The following is a 17,956-nucleotide window of genomic DNA, read 5'->3' as shown; positions in this document are numbered from 1 at the left end:
TAATCTGGGATTTTTACATTTAGTTCTCCCCATATTTTTGCTGTTTAATAGTTAATTATGACTCTGGTCTATAGCAAGTCTAAGAGAGCCTGAATTTTACTCTCCTTTCCTTCAATGACTTACCTAGAAATTAGAAACTGTATTTTTTGTTTAATTTGGCCTATAATAACAAGTCAACTTTAAAACTGAAATGAAATTAATTTATTTCAAGAAACAATGGTTAAATACTATTTGCTCAGGTTGAAGCATACATTTTAATCCACAATTAGAGGAGAAACAAAACATGTCTAAGATTTTGGTATGTAAAAAACCGACAAGTTTAACCATAGAGCTTAATTTAACCTGCAAATTAGAACATCCCTGGAATTAAATATCTACAGGCAGTATTTGCCTTTATGATTAACATGATCTTTTTGCAAGAAAATTCCAGGTTTTATGAATGGAATGAGCATGAGGGTTGAATGTTATTCCTAATCACTTCCTATTTGGTACTTTGTTTCTCGTTTGTATGAATCAGCATTTTCCATCCTGTCTAAATTAAGAAAGCCTTCCTTTAATATCAGTTAACAAGCTCACGTTTTAAAGTAAAACTAATTTGCCCATTTCACATAAAATAGATGAAATGAAATGATAAGAAAAAGATGCATGTTGTTAATATCCAGTCCTAAGAACAAGCAGCAGAAAAAATAATCCTGTTTTGCTAGGAATCTGATTTCTTAGATTAAATATTGTTGGGAATTATTATTATTTGTTCTCTCACTTGGGGAGTTTAGTAAAAAAATACATTTACCATTCTTAATGATAACATTCCCAATTTACCTCCACCTAAGGGGTTCAGTGGCCAAGCAATTAAAACACTGGACTTGTTGACCAGAAGGTTGGTAGTTTGAGATCTAAATACTGCATGACAAAGTGAGCTTCCATTACTTGCCCCAGCTTCTGCCAACCTATCAGTCTGAAAGCACATAAATGCAAGTAGATAAATAGGTACCACTTTGATGAGAAGGCATTCCATGCATCTTCAGTTTAGTTTAGTTTAGTTTAGTTGTCTTGTATGCCCCCCACTCCCGAAGGACTCGGGGCAGCTTACAATAGACAAGGGAAGGGGGGATAAATAGATATATAGGCATGCTGGCCACATGATCACAGAAGTGTCTTTGGACAATGCTGGTTCTTCAGCTGTAAATAGGAGATGAGCACCACCCTCTAGAGTCAGATACAACTGGCAGGGGAAAACTATTTTTATGACATAGAAACATGGTTAGAAAAGAAAAGATAGACATACGTTCCAGCACTTACACCAACATTTTATCCGATGTTGAGTATAAAAGTGTATAAACAGCAGCATGAGAAGAAATATTTGTGTAATTGGAGTTATGAGGAGGCATTTCTCTTTTTGCTCAGATTTACACAGAAAAACTTCCTTGATCTCTCATTCAGATTTAAAAGATTTAAGACACTGGAGTCCAGTTGAAATTTTTAAGACCATTGGGGGTGGGGTAAGAAACTATTGTTATTTGCCAAAATTCTGACACTTGTTTTTTTTTATTGCAGTTCATATTTATAAAACGACAAATGTTGCATTAAGTAACTTTTCAGACAGAATATATGTTAGATAATTGTGAATTTTGAATACTTTTAATGATTTTATTGTTTGAGAAGAATTTAATGTGTTATCAAGCTGGCATATTTTGCTAAAGGATGTATTTTTCAAGGAATACAGCATTTTAACGGATACTATATTTTCTTTAGGGAACACTAAACGTCATCAGACGCATGGTTCTCTTGGTTCTTGACAAGAACCAAAGGAGCAAGGAAGTGGGTGATATTTCTGTGCAGACCAATTCTGCAAAGAAGAGTTCCATAGACACAGAAGTGGCCTATCTGACTCATGAAGGCATGTTCATAAGTGATGCCTTCAGTGAAGGAGACCTTCCATCCACAGTAGCTGATTCTGTCTCCCAGAGAAACCTTTACCCAGACAGTCAGCCCAGCAGTAGCGATTCTGTGTCTGAAGCTGAATGTACCACTGATTCCTCATCTAGCAAGGAGCAGACTTCGTCCAGTGTAACACTAGGTGGAATTGAGATCATGTATGTAGCAAAAATCTTTAACTTAGAACCTGATCCAAATGGCAGGCATGATTAGTTCCAGCTATACAAATGTGAACATTCATAAAAGTTCTAAAAAATTGAACTTAGCAAACATAATTTCCGAAACTCAGATATGAGGTTTGACTCTATTTTAAGCATTCTCTGAAGAAAGAAACTAGAATTCCTAGCCCTGTTTTTTAACACCAATTGTTTCTTTCAGAAAATTTTAAGTTTTTAACTTGGTAACTCTGCATAAAATAATAGCAAATTGTCACATTTTCCAGTATTATTTTCAAATGTGGTATAGAATTGTCTAAAACGAACAGCTTGCCCATCCTGTTGGTGCATGAAAAACTTAGAATTCTGTGTGACTTTTGCTTCCAGCTATGCTTCTGTTGGTTTGTTGTCTGTGGATGAAAGAAGAACAAATATTGCTTCCACATGTTTTAATTGCAATGGAAGAGTCTTACTGATATTTTTATCTGTTTATGTGTTTTGACCTGTTGAGAAGCTTTGCTCTGATATATTTATTCCATGCCCATTCTCCAGTCTTTCTATGAGATTTCTAGAAAGGGTGATCCCTTTCTATTCCATCTTCATTGGTGCCAATAATATGCTAATGAAATGATCTTTGCTTGAGAATAACTACAGTATAAGCATTTACTCTAAAACTGATTATCCCTGTCATGTTATGTAATAAATTGTTGCACTGAATTATTTTTGTTGCTTTTGGAGAACTGATGTGGTAAACACTTCTAGAGATAATACTTCTTCTATTATACTGTTTTTCTCTACTATAACAAGTTCTTAGTTCTGGTTATAGTAAAATAAATGCAAATCCAAATTAAACATTTCAGTGAGTAGAAATGTATCATTAAATTTCTCTCTAGTTCAAAGATCTTGATCTCAAAACACAGTGTAATCAGCATATATGCAGCAGTAGGTGGTTCCATTTTCTTTTCTAAACAAAATAGTAGCCACTGGATTATATCACATATTTTTGTAAACAACTTCTTCTTATTACTTTCAGGATTGGTGAAGATATAAAATTATCAGAACTGGAACTGGGCAGATTAGCAAATAACATCCGGGAGCTACTTTATAGTGCCTCTGATATTTGCCATGATCGCTCTGTCAAGTTTCTTATGGCCAGAGCAAAAGTAAGTTTGGTGCAGGTACCTGTATGCAACCAGGAAGAAATTTTCGAATAGTTTTTTTTTCCTTCTTGCAGTTTTAACCAGATCACTTTGGGATAATTCCGCAATAGAAGTACAGGCAATCCTCAACTTACAACAGTTCATTTAGTGACCGTTCAAAATTACAACGGCCCTGAAAAAAGTGACCTTTCAAAGTTACAATGGCACTGAAAAAAGTGATTTATGACCATTTTTCACACTCATGACCTTTGAGGCATCCCCACGATCATGTGATCAAAATCCAGATGTTTGGCAGCTGGTTCAAACTTACGACCGTTGCTGTTTCCCAAGATCATGCGATCGTCCTTTGAGACCTTCTGACACATGACCATGGGGATGCTGCAATGGTCATAGGGTGTGAAAAATGGTTTATAAGTAAATTTTTTCAGCATCATTATAACTTTGAACAGTCATTAAATGAACAGTTATAAGTCGAGGACTACCTGTATAGGGTTGGAAAAATGAAAATAAGTAGAGTGCTATTGCATCAGCTTTTCTTCTCCCTTTAGGATGGATTCCTGGAGAAACTGAATTCTACAGAATTTGTTGCTCTTTCACGATTAATGGAAACATTCATCTTGGATACAGAACAGATATGTGGTAGAAAGAGTATGTCATTGCGGGGCGCACTTCAAAGCCAAGCTAATAGATTTGTAAATAGATTCCATGAGGAAAGAAAGACTAAGCTGAGGTATTTGTATGTTTGTTACATAGCCCTTATTGCACTCTGAACAGTAAAAAATGGAGTTGAAATTCACTGCATTCCACCTGAATTACTTACCTCTGAGCCTAAGAAGCATATTGAATCCATATTAAATCAATAAAATGATAGCTAATTTTAAGTCACTTTTTAGGTTTCTGTAAGTAGAGCACCGCTGTGGATTTCAGAAAGGATATGGTAGACCAAAAATTGTCAAAAATACTTTTCTCCCTTCCACATCTTCACAATTCATTATTCCTTCCCTTCTAATTCTCTTGCATACACTGACTTTCCAGGTTCTCTTGGGATTGGAGAAATAAATGCCATTCAAAGATCTACTCAGTCTCCAACATGGTCCCTTTTAATTATCGATCCTTATAGCTATGTACACTCTACGTTAGTTTCACTCTAACCTTTTTTGCCTATATTATCCATCTACCCTAGCCTCCTTAATCATCTCCCTCCATTTTTCTGACACATACTTCTCATAGCCAAAGACTTGTAGAGAAAGTGGAAAAAATATTCCAGGTTATCAGTGTACATCTAGAGATTTTGAGATAAATCAACATCTTAGCATCAGATGCCATGAGAAAACTGATAAGTGGGAAAATCAAGCCTGCAGTGGCTGAACTGCAGTGGTAGAAAAGGCTTGACTTGAGCTAACAAAGGAATAGATGGCTTCCATTCCCCAACAATTCATCTCTGGGTCACTGTTTCATATGAGGTTTTCATGAGTGTTTATCCAAACTTTGGTTTCAAAGTTAATAGAGGAGCAATAAAGCAAAAGAAAAACTTAAAAACAGTAAACTCATTTTCAAAATGGTATATTCATTTTTTACACATCATGGGGTAAGAAATAATACTTAATATTATAAACACCAAAAGGATTTTTTTAAATAAAAAATTAAGATAAAAATCTACATAAATTGATGCTGCATCTTGCTCCTCAGTTAGAACATTCCTAATGTTGCATTTCAAATGAACATGGATGCAAGAGACAAGTTTTTTCCCCTTTAAACCCCATTTTCTTTTTATATGTAAATAGTCTTCTGCTTGATAATGAACGCTGGAAGCAAGCTGATGTTCCTGCAGAGTTTCAGGATCTTGTTGATTCTATATCAGATGGCAAAATTGCTTTACCAGAGAAAAAAGCAGGAGGTGAGTTTTCTCTCAGTAGACTCTAGATCAGTGATGGCAAACCTATGGCACGCGTGCCACAGGTGGCGTGCGGAGCCATTTGTCAGGGCACGCAAGGCGCTGTCCTATCAGCTGGCAAGCGCACATGCGTGCTCTGGCCAGCTGAGTTCACCCTTTTTTAAAGCCTTTTTTTTGCCCTCCCCAGGCTCCAGAGGCTTTATAGTAGCCTGGGGAGGGTGAAAAGAGCCTCCCCCGCCCTCATGGAAGCCCTCTGCAGGCTTCATGAGCTTCCCTGAAGCCTCTGGAGCTCAAAACAACGGCCCTATGGGCAAACTGGAAGTTCGGGAACGTACTTCTGGTTTGGTCGGAGGATTGTTTTGACTGCTCCAAAGGCTTCAGAGAAGCCTCCTGAAGGTCCCTGAAGCCTCCGGAGCGCTCAAAACGACCCTCCGAGCAAACTGGAAATGACTTCCGCTTTGCTCGGAGGGTCGTTTTGACTGCTCTGGAGGCTTCAGGGAAGCCTCCTGAAGGTCTGAAGCCTCCGGAGGGCTTCTGGGGTGCGGGGGAGGCTCTTTCGCCCTCTCCAGGCTTCTATAAAGCCTCTGGAACCTGGGGACGGTGAAAAAAGCATGCAAAAAATGGGTGTAGTGCGTGCATGTGCATGTCTTGCATTGCATTATGGGTGTGGCACGCCCACACACGACGCCCCCTGCGCTTCCCCCACTTATGGCACGCAAGCTGAAAAAGGTTCACCATCGTTGCTCTAGATTATTCTACTGTTGCATGTGAATGTACTTTGGCAAATCTTTGACAGGCAAAATCATTATAACCAAGTTCTTCAGTTCCCGAAGAGAAAGACCAATGTGATAAGGATAACGCTTACCTCTGGCACTCATTAAAGCTTAGTAATAAACATAGCTGTTTTAATGAGTCACAGATAGGGGTTAAATTTGCATATCCACTGGTTCCGAAATGCGTCTTCTGAACTGAATCTAAAGCAGCATGCACTTACTGAGAAATGAAATTAAAAGTAAATCTGAAATGTCTTCATGTAACCTGAAAGCTGTACTCCTTGGGTGTGGCTTCTGAGGTTTTTTCAGGAAATAGGGAGTGCCTTGTTTCCACTTGCCTTATTCACTAAACATATCCTTTTCATAATAAGGGGAAAGTGAAACCTAAGATTTGCTGCTTCAAGATGCTGTAAACACTATAATGCAGCAGCTTGCTTTGTTTCTCTTATTGCATAGATAAAGAAAAGTAGCTGTGCCTATGGAGTTAAGAGACCTACTGGGCTAGTGCTTAAATAGATGAGAATCTATTATAGGTAGCCCTCGAATTACAAGTGTACAGCGACTGTCTGAAATTAAATGGTGCTGAACAGAGGTGGGTTGCTCCCGGTTCAGCATGGATCAGGCAAACCGGAATTAGCAGTTGCAGGAGGCTCCACCTGCATGCGCAGAAGCGTCACACGCACCCAAACCTGTAGTAGAAAAATTGTCAACCCACCACTGGTGCTGAATGAAGGGACATGACCCTGCCTGAAGTTCTGATTGCTGGGGTGCCCTACTGATCACATGATCAAAATTTTGGTGCTTGGCAGCGCTCCCACTCTTAAAACTGTAGGACTGCTGTAGAAACTCCACTTCCTTCCATTGTAGGCTAGAACGCCTCAGCCAGCTAGGACCACCACCCTATAGGCCCTCTTCTTCCCCTCTTGGCCTCTTCCTCCCCTCCTGGCCTCCCAAGAGGCCAGCAATAGGGAAAACAGCCAGTGTGGTCGTTGAGAGAAGTGGTCACATGAGTGTATCACTTAACAACTATGATGACTCATGACCAAAATTCCAGGCTCACTTATAGTCATAGGTTGAAGACTATTTGTAGTTTAATGAGATTGATTTAACATTTAGAGCATTCCACATTTTGCCATTGGTTTTTTTTCTTTTTGTTTATAGCACCTGAAGAAAGAAAGCCAACTGATTTTCTTATTGTTGATGGACAAAAATATGCTGTAGTTGGGTAAGATAAACTTTCCCTTTCCTTCATAACTTATTTTGAATAATTCTGATTCAAAATATCCTGATATGATCTATTTTTAATATAAAGTAATATTAAAATATTTAATAGGTATAGCACTGATTCATATAGTCTGCTCTAGGCACCTAATCAGTGAAGTTGAATTCCAAAAGGTGTTTGAAAATTTCATGGTTCTCTGATGGGTTATTCTGCTCAGTGGCTGGTGAGCATCTACTAACGAGCCCTGGATGTTATTCGCTTTGAGTAGTCTCTTTGATCCTTTGTGGCATATTTGTTTACGGAGACCCCTTTGGAGATGTACTACAACAATGCCTAGATATTGGTGGAGAAAAATGTGGAAGGATAGATAGGTACCATGATCAGGCCTACACTGCATTCTCCTCTATTTTACTGCTTGGATGGCTGTCATCCAGTGGCCTTGTACAGGATGATGAATTGCATTCTGTGCAAGAGGCATTTTTTTGTGATCTTCTTCTGGGCCACTGTCACTGGTTTATGCAGCATTCTGCCGATAAAGTTGCTTGCGTTTGCTATAGTCTTGGCTGCTATTGCACAGAGTCTTTGGTAGTAACTGGTACATGGGACTTATTTTGATGTCTGTTCTCATTATCTTCAGTAACAATTATGTCACTATCTCTGTTCTGGTTGGAAATTTATATCGTCTGGCTTGTATAGAAAGTGGTATATGTGTGAAGACTTTTATCCAGCAAATTGTCAATTCCTCATTCCCGGAGGGGAAGTCTCTATCAGCCTTGAAAGAGGCAGTGGTGCATTCAGTTCAGGAAACACCATCTCTGAATCCAGAAGTGCGGGGAAATATAAATGCCTGGACTCCAGTCTCCACTTTTTGAGGAAAATTGTAGAGATGGTAGTGGATAAACTCTGCAGCAGAAGAAATGAATTATCTGGATCATTTTCAGTCAGGGATAGAAACAGCATTGCTCACTTGGACAACCTTTGTCATGAACTGGATGGGTGAAGTGTCTTACCCACCCACCCACCTATCAGTCTTATTAAGCCTCTAATAAGTAGAATAGTACCATGTTATTGGTCTGCATCAGGAGGTTGAGATGGGAAGTGTTCTGTGTGGTTCCAGTCCTTCCTCAGTAGATGGTTCCAGCATGTCTTAGTGGGGAAGAGAACTTGACCTAGAGACTTCTAACATAGAGAGTGCTGCAGAGATTGATCCTTTTCCCTCCTTTTTAACACCTATATGAAGCTGCAGGTTGTTTCTTGATTTCACAGTGATGAATCTTATTTCACCTGATTATATAGCAATAGCATAGTATATCCAATATGCAACAATGGGATGACATTTTATTAAGAAATATGTATAAGATATTTGTAATATATCTTATAAATTAATATAAGGGGTTATTATGGCATTTAATACCATAAATGAATGGTCCTCTAATATGAATTTGTTAATTAATAAACTGAACACATTTCTGTAGCTAATACTGGTAGAATATTTACTTCTTTTGTTTATTTCCAATATTCTAAGTTATCTAAATGATACAGTGTCAAGAATGTTTAAGTATATTATATAAATATCATTGTATTGAAATAGCATAATGTATCAAGATTTATTACAACACAACAAAAAGGAATTGAATAAACTGAAAATGTATATAAGTATGTATTAAGATAATTCAAATAAGGCCAATTAATGTTCTTTTTGGATAATTAACAAATTATAAACACGCAAACACTAATATCAAACAGATATGAACTTTGCAAAGATTTATCATGCAAATTTTTAAAACAGCAAAAATGGAAACTTAAAATAACAAAGCTAAAACATGAAAGATCTTAAACAAAACTTAAAACTGTTTTTATCATTTTGGAAAATAAATAATTTCTCACTAGTGTTAACAATTTCTATAAAACGGAATTATTACACAATTGAGGCACCATTGATTGAAAAGCCTTTTCTCTCATAGCATCTACTTTACTTATTTTGACAGGGCATATTTAAAATGGCTTTTGAAGTAAATGCCCTCTTTCTGTTACATAAATATGAGAGGAGGTAAATCTTTAAGTAAATAATTTCTTAATACCTGTGAGTATTAAAATGAATAAGCAATGTTATGCTTTTACTAGACTCTTTTTAACTTATTTGCTAATTGATACACATAAGCTTCATAATGTGATGCCACATGTACTTTAGTGATTATAACAGTATGGTTTATTGAATCTGCTTTCCTCTGTAAATATGTATTTGGCTCTTCTGAAGCAGAAAATCACAATTTTCTGTTATTAAAATAAATAATTTTCAATGATCACTGAATATACTTCTCCATCAGTGATGAATGAATTTCTTCCAATGACATTTCAAATTTGAAAGTGGCAAGTAAAATTTGTTTACTCAGTCAATCTATGTTTATTAAAAACAAATCTACACCCTTTTCATTTTTTCCCAATATTGAATATTACAAAATTGCAATACCATTGGGAGGGAGGATAATTAGTGACTATACAGTTTTAAAAAGGCCCTACATATATAACGAGGATTAAAATAAAATAAATATGACAAAAAAGAGAACAAACAGGTTTATTAGCAGAAAAAGTATCCACATTACATTAATTGGTAGTGATGTGAAATCCATTAAGGATCCTCTATAATGGAAAAGTAAATTTGAAACTGGCAAAACATTCCTTCTCGTAGCATTAAAGCAGCTGCATTAAAGCCAAGTCTGTCTTCGAAGCAGTTGTGTAGGTCTTTCAAAGGGTGCAGTTGCTTTAATTCTTTCAGTATGTTGTCTGCTAACACTCTTTGCAAAGTGCCATTTTTGTTAACCAACTTTTTCACTGACAAAGTTGTTAATTTTCATATGATTCCAGTATGTACTATGATTTGTAATGGCATCTTCAATTCTTTACCTTACAGGACAGTGTTGCTATTAATTAGAATCATCCTTGAATACTGCCAGTGTGTGGATAATATCCCCTCCATAGTGACTGATATGCTCACTCGCTTGTCTGATTTACTGAAGGTACAACTGCTTCCAGTCTTTTTTCAATACATGGACTGTACTTGCAGGTTTTTTTTAACATTGCTTTCATACAGTTGTTTAATGAATCTAAATGGTAAGATTAAAAACACTGGAAGAAACAGTATTTCATCAGTATTTCGTAATAAGCTTATACTTTTTAATTTAAAAAAATGCTACCAGGCATCTGATGAGGTGAATTGCAGTTCATGAAAGTGTATGCCTTTTAATAACATATGCACTAGCATACCATAGAAGTGCTATCGGATTACTGAATTTTAAGTACATTGCATGTACTTTTTAAATAATTGTTTATTCCTCTATCTTTCTCATACAGTATTTCAACTCAAGAAGTTGTCAGTTAGTACTTGGAGCAGGTGCTTTACAAGTAGTTGGCTTGAAAACAATAACTACAAAGAATTTAGGTATGGCTGTGGTTTTAAAACATTCTGTGGTTCTGTGAATTATCCTTAGGTTTGTTTGTTTCAAGAAAAAGAGCCGTAGTTTAAATTTTGACTTAATCTAATGTTTTCTTATGAATTTGTGTTTGAATATTATAATTTGGCCTTAGAAAAGTAATTATAAGATTCAGTCTGTAAAATGTGGTTCCTTCTGTCTAAATCTTTTCCTTCAATGCTGTTCTCTAATTAAAATGATATTCTTTAATGCAGACAATGAACAAGTCCTACAGGTAGTCCTTACTTAGCTATGATAATTGAGACCAGAATTTCTAGCACTACCGTGTTTTCCCCAAAATAAGACAGGGTCTTATTTTCTTTTGACTTCCAAAATAAGCACTTGGCCTTATTTTTGGGGAGGTCTTATTATTTTTGAGGTGTAGGATGCGGCAAGCGTGGTTACCTCATGACTGCTGCTGTGTTGCAATATTTTCAGAGAGGGCTTATTTTCAGGGGAGGTGCATGCGTTCAAAAGCCTTATTATTTTGGGCTTATTATCCACGGAGGTCTTATTTTGGGGGTAACAGAGTAAGTGATCATAAGACATGACACATGATGTGACCATGCTGCTTAGTGACAGCAATTCTGGCAGTCCCTGGTTAATGTCACCAGGGATGTTGAGTCAGGATGTCACATGACCATGATTTCCTACTTCCCCATTGACTTGGCTTGTTGGAAGCTAGCGGGGAAGGTTGCAAATCACGATCCCATGACTGCGAGATACTTTGATGGTTGAAAACCCAGGTCAGCTGCTGAATGCTTGGATTATGATCATGTGACCACAGGGGTGCCATGAGGGCCAGAACCTGAAGGACAGGTTGAAGTACTACTTGTTCAGCACTGGTTAAGTTTGAACAGTTGCTGAATGAGTGTTTGTTAACCAAGACTACTGGTACAGCTGGCATTGAAAAACGTCCATTAGTATAAAGTGAAATTCTTCTCTTGTGATTTTCCTTTTGTTTCTTCAATTTTTAGCTCTTTCATCACGCTGCCTACAACTTATAGTATACTACATTCCTGTTATCAGGGCTCACTTTGAAGCTCGCCTGCAGCCCAAACAGTTCAGCATGCTTAGGCATTTTGACCATATTACCAAGGTATTTTTCTAATTACTTTCTGACTTAAATGTTCTAAATACAAACCAAAAAAGGAGCATTTGGCTCCTCAAAGTATGTTATGTGCTTCCTAAAAAAATAGACAGCAATGTCAATTTTTCCAGGTCAGAGTTGTTCTTTTGAACACCCAAATCTTACAGGTCATTATACCCTGTTGCAAATGAGACAATATGTTGTTCTCCTTGGATGGACTTCTATAGCCATTCAAGGATTTAATAAGAAACAGGCTTGTTCACTTTCATCCAGATTTGTTGGACGTGAGAAAAGATTCCCAGATGTTAACAATCCTCCATCAAAAGTAGAGTGCTTGGATGAGCAATCATTTATCTCATTTGTTTAAAATGTGAAAAAAAACAGCTAAGCATTTGAGGAAAAGGCAGTTTAATATACCTTCTATAATAGCTTAAGAATTGTTTTTTGCTTTTTCCAAACTGCAGTTAAAGTGAATAAAAAACCAGTGGGGGCACAAAGAAATCATTTTTAGTTTTATTTTGTGTTTTATAGATATTTATCACAAGGACAAAGTCTTAGATAATATGAATAATGATCATGTTTTTATTCCAGGATTACCATGACCACATAGCAGAAATTTCCACTAAACTTGTAGCCATAATGGATACCTTGTTTGACAAATTGCTTTCCAAGGTAAATAATCTGAGGGTGGGATGATATTGCTTAATTTGTATTAAGTTTCTCATTTTGCTTAGAACTTAAACTGATACTTGAGTTGTATTTTTCCTTCTCTTTTCTTTTGGCATTCTCAATGACATGTGCCAGGAGATACTATTTTAAAAATTATTTTAATACTATCTTAAAAATTAATTATCCTTGTAATATTACTTCATGCCAATAAGATAGTTATTCTATGATAGACATAACCTATATATTTCCCACCTAAAACAGAAAAGATAAACCAGTTCTTTCAATATTTGTGGAATAATGGCAGCCACAATACCAGCTTCCTTGGAGTATCACTCATACCTACAATTTACAGGCTATTCTGATTACACTGTTCTCATGTAAAAGACATGTGTAGGATGTAGTGCACTGATGCCATCCCTTAGGATTATAATCTCTGCTTTTATCCCTCATAGAGTAATGGCACAGCAACTCTAACTCATAGTAAGAGTTCAAGTGGCCCAAACCTCAGCAATGTAGCACTGTTTTTGCATAGGAGCCTGCACAAAGGAAAACAGATTCACAGAGTGAGGTGAATGGAGAAATTACTACAATGATTCTATTCCAATCTTTTCCTCTCACAAATAAGTTGCTAGTCAAAATCCAGAAGACAAGTTCAGTGACTGACACACACACACACCTCCCCCCCCCCCCCGTGTTTGTATTTTCAGTATGAAGTGAAAGCTCCGGTACCTTCTATATGCTTCAGGAATATTTGTAAGCAGATGGCAAAGATGCATGAAGCAATATATGACCTGCTTCCTGAGGAGCAAACACAGGTGAGCCCTTTGCTGCTGAGGAACTGTCATAAATGTTCTCCCAAATGTTTAAGAGATGTAAAATAGGGTCATAGTACACAATATTAATGACATTTTAAATACTGTATTTGACTGTTGGATGATACATAATTCATGTAACAGTAAAAGAGGAAATCAAAATGGGAAGTGCTTTGTCTAATCTGAACAAAGCAAGAAAATCTTCAGTTATGAAACTATATGATGGGAAGAAAAAAGGGGTTGATCTCTTTTTTTCTGCTTTTTCCAAATATAGTCTTTTGGGGTTCTCTTATCTAAGCTTAATATCTTACTTTAAAACATCTATTTTATTACTCTCTGCATGCTGGTAGATGATTCATTCATACCATGAAAGAAGTAAATTATTAGTTTTAATTAAGTTGATATATTATAGCTGTGTGGCGCAGTGGTTAGAATGCAGTACTGAAGGCTACTTCTGCTGACCGCCTCCTGCCTACAATTTGGCAGTTTGAATCTCATCAGGCTTGAGGTTGACTTAGCTTTGCATCCATCCAAAGTCAGTAAAATGAGGACACAGATTGTTGGGGACAACATGCTGACTCTGTAAACCGCTTAGAGAGGGCTGTAAAGCACTGTGAAGCAGTATATAAGTCTAAGTGCTAGTGCTATTGCTGTAGCTCATGTGTGTGTGTGAATAGTGACAAAACATTTCTTCTGGTAGCACATAAAGTATTTAAATCTATTCTCATGCTGCTATATCTGATCTTTGGCAAACTTGTTTGTCTAAATTGAAAGAGTAGATTACTAGAAATTGAGTAGATGCAATGTTTCAGATTTGATTCCAAAAAGATCAGATTTGAGCAAGCAGAAACATGAATATAGGACTGCAGTTCTTTAAAGCAATCATATTCCTAGATTCATAGACTGCAGATACACTGCACAATTATAATGCAGTTCCATTAATCTCTTTGTAAGAACAAAAAATAAGCATCTTGTGCTACTATTAATTTTAAACCTTTCTGGATCACTGTTCACTTCATCAGGTGTGTCTGGTCTTAGGTTGAGTGAGGAACAGTGAAGATACACAATTGTTGAGAGAACAAGTAAAATGGGGGAAAAGGGGGAGAAAAAGCCGGTGAGCAGAAAGTCAGAATTATAAAATTACTGTAGAGATAAGAGATGGATGTATTTAGATTGTAACCACGAAAACTTACCTCCTGAGAACATTATTTCACCTCAAAAGTAACCCTGACAGGCAAGCTGAAATTCGGTAAAAGGTTCACATTTTTTCTCTATTAAATACAAATAATATAAACCCAAAACAGATTTTTATCAAATTACATGTTTTAATCACTTGTTCAGTGTCAGGCTATTTGCACAACTGATTATTGTTCTGTGATTTCCTAATTATTTCCTTTCCCTTTCCTAAGAACATGAATCATCATCTTTCTCAGTTTCCATTGCAGTAGACTTTTCTCTAGAAACAAGAATGTTTGCTGCTGAAACTACAAATTGATATAGTGACTTAGTTTTTGTGCTAGTTATGGATTCTTCAGAAGAATAATTTCTTACTCTTAACTTTTGTATTATCTTTTAGATGTTATTTTTAAGAATTAATGCAAGTTACAAATTTCACTTAAAGAGACAGTTGTCCCACTTAAATGTAGTCAATGATGGAGGACCTCAAAATGGGTATGTTACAATAAAATTATTTCTTAGTTTGGGGGTAGGTATTTTGTTACAGCATAAAAAGTTAGTATCTTAATTGTATTTCTCCCCCCTTCAATTTTTGCACTAGATTTAATTTACTTAACCACAGACCCATCTTCCCAGGTTCAATAGTTCAAGAAATTCAGTGTTCAAGAAGTTCATAGTTCAAGAAGGACAGTGACAAACGGGAGCAAGTTCAGAGTTGCTGAGACAATGAACTAAACACCTATGAGGAAAGGTTAAAGCATCTGGCTATGTTTTAATCTTAAAGAAAATATATTATGTCAACCTTGAAATAGCTAAAATGTTGTCGCACAAGAGCAGGTAGACTTATTCTCCATTGTCAACCTGTGGTTAAACTTTAAGGAGGTTATTGAATCAGGAGGAACTTCCTGATTGTCAGCCAGAGAATAAGTTGCCACATGATCTAGTGAATTATCCCTTGCTAGAGATCTTCAACCCATGACTGTCCATCTCCAAGTGTAAGACCTTTTAAGAGGATGTGCATATGTGCAGAGTTCTGGGAGGATCTGAATGCTTTCTCCAGAAGTAAAGGGAAAAAAATTCTCTACAAAGCACTACGTCCGTTATGCAAAAGGATTTCACCAACACTTCATTTTAAGGGAATAAAGAGGGAGGACGGACTCAGATACACTCAAATATTTGCTCCCACATTAAAGTGGCTCTTCTCCCTCACATGCCATGAAACAAATATTTCCAAGCGCTCTGGTAAAAGAGGCAAATGCCTCACTTTCCCTTGCTACCATTCATATCATGTCGGTACAAAAACAGAGCTCCTATGTTGTTGGGTTGCAATGCGTAATCTGTATTAGTCTATGTGAGAACTAATAAATTTAGGATTGCACCACTGATTGAATTACAACCCTGATTTTATTGCTCTCTTCTCCCCTCCCTAGTGACGGGAAGGAAGCTGAAAATAAATTTGGATATCACTTCTTAAAATTACAAAATTCTTTATTAATTGGAATACAGTATAGGGAGAGGGAGAAATCAAAGTAGGTCATCAGCTCAGCTGTCATCAGCTCTGCTGATAGTGTAAATCTATGTGCCATTTCTCAGTCTATTGCAACCTGCCAGAGTTTTAAACACAGCTATGTTGTCTGGAGTAACCTATTTATTCTTTGTAGTAAATAAAAGTCTGTATTCTTTGGACTAGAATTTGGGGCCTTACTGATACTTTCAGCTATATCTCCCATATTCTGTTATGCAGTCTGAAGATGCTGTAGATTGGAAGCATCCATCATCTATAGCGGGCGTTTTATGCTCTGCTTGATGGGGTTTTGCGAGACTGGTGTGGTTGGGAGTTCACTCATACAAACCCAATTTTCTATCAATAGAGATTTGCTTCTTAAGGATTCCAAGATTTTTAAAAAATTAAGTAACAGGTCTCACATCTATGTTCATTTTCAACATTGATTATATATTGGTATTTATATTTTACTGGTATTATTTCTTCCATAGTTGCAATTAATAAAACATGGGTTTAGGGAGATTTCCTCATTTCCATAGTGTTATAATTTTGTAGTTCAATATTTTCAAACAAATTATACATTTGAATGCACAAATGTATACTTTCAAAAAATGCTAAAACTCATTATTCTGTTGTTTTTTCTGGAGCGTTCCCCCATCTTGAAACCACATGAATAAGCTGAGGTTGGGATCATTTTGCAGTTGATAAAAACTGGATTTGGGTAGAAAAATTAGCCAAGTAATAGTATGAACTCACAACTATTTTCCTTAAAAACTTTCTGGTAAGAACATGTCCAACAGAAGGTGATACTGTCTGTTTACTAAGTGCTTTATATTCTGTTACCAGCATAAAACATAAAGATATTAGAACAAATGGTTTAGGTCTCAACATATATTTTAAATGGCATCAGTGTCTAACATGGTTTGAAAATGTATTTCCTGAATGTTTATTTCTGTTCTGCATAGATTGGTTACAGCTGATGTAGCTTTTTACACTGGAAACCTCCAATCACTGAAAGGGCTTCAGATTCTAGATTTAAACATGGCTGAAATCTGGGAACAGAAGAGGTGACTAACAACTTGCCACTCCACATTGGAATGATTTCTTCTTTGCAGAAGATGGATTATTGCAAACTGAAGAAGAAACTCTCGAAATGTGTTAGAACGTAGCTGTTAGGAATTATTTGGGGAGAACTCTTTTTGCAACAAAAGCAACAGCAGTTCTTTGTGCAGTTTCTTCATTCTATCTGGAACCAGACTCAGGTTTCTTTGGACCAAATCCAAAAGAATTCATAGCTGTAACACAGCTGGTGTCTAGAGAGTGCTTTGTAAGTCTTTATATTAAAAAGATGCTTTGCATTTCCTCTAGTGCAATGAAATTCATGTGGTGTCTCACCTTATTTAATGATGGTACAGTTTGAAAATTCTTGCTGTTGAAATCTTGAAAATGTTTTCACTATAAAAGTATACTGTTAAAATTATTTTTTTACAGATGTTTCTATAAATTCTTGATTACTTACATAACTTTGGATTTGTTAAGGTGCAGTCATGTTCCAAAGTATTTTTTTTTTCAATTGAAGATGTACTCTCATCAGGAAACAATATTTGAAATATTTCCTGTATCTTAAAATGAAGTTGTAAAGCTTGCCCAGTTCTTATATGGGCAAACGGGAAAGGCAGTTCAAGCATATTTGTTGTTTATTTAAGGAGGGTGATTACAAGAGTGTAAATTGGTCAGTTTCCATGTAACACTTACCTCCAAGTCTCTCCCACCCACACTCCAATTAAAATATTTCAAGGGTGCATAGAAATAAATATACCTATAAACAACGGTATAAGGGGTATTAATTTATAACATTTTTAATGCTTTCAGGCTGGTACCTGCCTGTTATAAAGTAATAAAGTGCCTGTGTATTTCACCTCACAGCATTTTTATCTAAATCCAGTGAGTGCCTACTCTTGTGATGATTATGTACAACAATAGTCTACCATGTTTTGTGTGTCTATGGCTTTTTTCAAACAGGCATGCCTATCTGTTAACATTAGCAGAAATCACTGTCAATCGAAATAAAACTGTTAAAATGAATTATTTAACTT

General features: G+C 36.3%; 1 protein-coding gene across 3 annotated transcripts in view; it reads left to right on the top strand.

Moving 5' to 3' along the window:
- Positions 1-17,945, top strand: part of VPS54 (VPS54 subunit of GARP complex) — a 40,796-nt gene extending 22,851 nt beyond the window's left edge. For all 3 annotated transcript variants that reach the window (XM_014057024.2, XM_014057023.2, XM_014057025.2), the window contains 12 exons: positions 1,753-2,093; positions 3,124-3,253; positions 3,799-3,980; positions 5,035-5,147; positions 7,079-7,142; positions 10,051-10,156; positions 10,491-10,578; positions 11,587-11,708; positions 12,291-12,371; positions 13,076-13,183; positions 14,757-14,851; positions 16,826-17,945. In XM_014057024.2, the coding sequence (XP_013912499.2) occupies positions 1,753-2,093; positions 3,124-3,253; positions 3,799-3,980; positions 5,035-5,147; positions 7,079-7,142; positions 10,051-10,156; positions 10,491-10,578; positions 11,587-11,708; positions 12,291-12,371; positions 13,076-13,183; positions 14,757-14,851; positions 16,826-16,931 (1,536 nt within the window). In that variant the 3' untranslated portion in view covers positions 16,932-17,945. The remainder of the gene's footprint in view (positions 1-1,752; positions 2,094-3,123; positions 3,254-3,798; positions 3,981-5,034; positions 5,148-7,078; positions 7,143-10,050; positions 10,157-10,490; positions 10,579-11,586; positions 11,709-12,290; positions 12,372-13,075; positions 13,184-14,756; positions 14,852-16,825) is intronic.
- The last annotated feature ends 11 nt before the right edge of the window (positions 17,946-17,956 follow it).

This window comes from Thamnophis sirtalis, unplaced genomic scaffold, assembly GCF_051295495.1.
Source record: "Thamnophis sirtalis isolate CommonGarterSnake01/CBP01778 unplaced genomic scaffold, rThaSir2_p1.2 scaffold_5, whole genome shotgun sequence".
NCBI lineage: Eukaryota > Metazoa > Chordata > Lepidosauria > Squamata > Natricidae > Thamnophis > Thamnophis sirtalis.
Note: the sequence above shows the minus strand (reverse complement) of the source record. Positions and strands in the feature narration are given on the sequence as shown.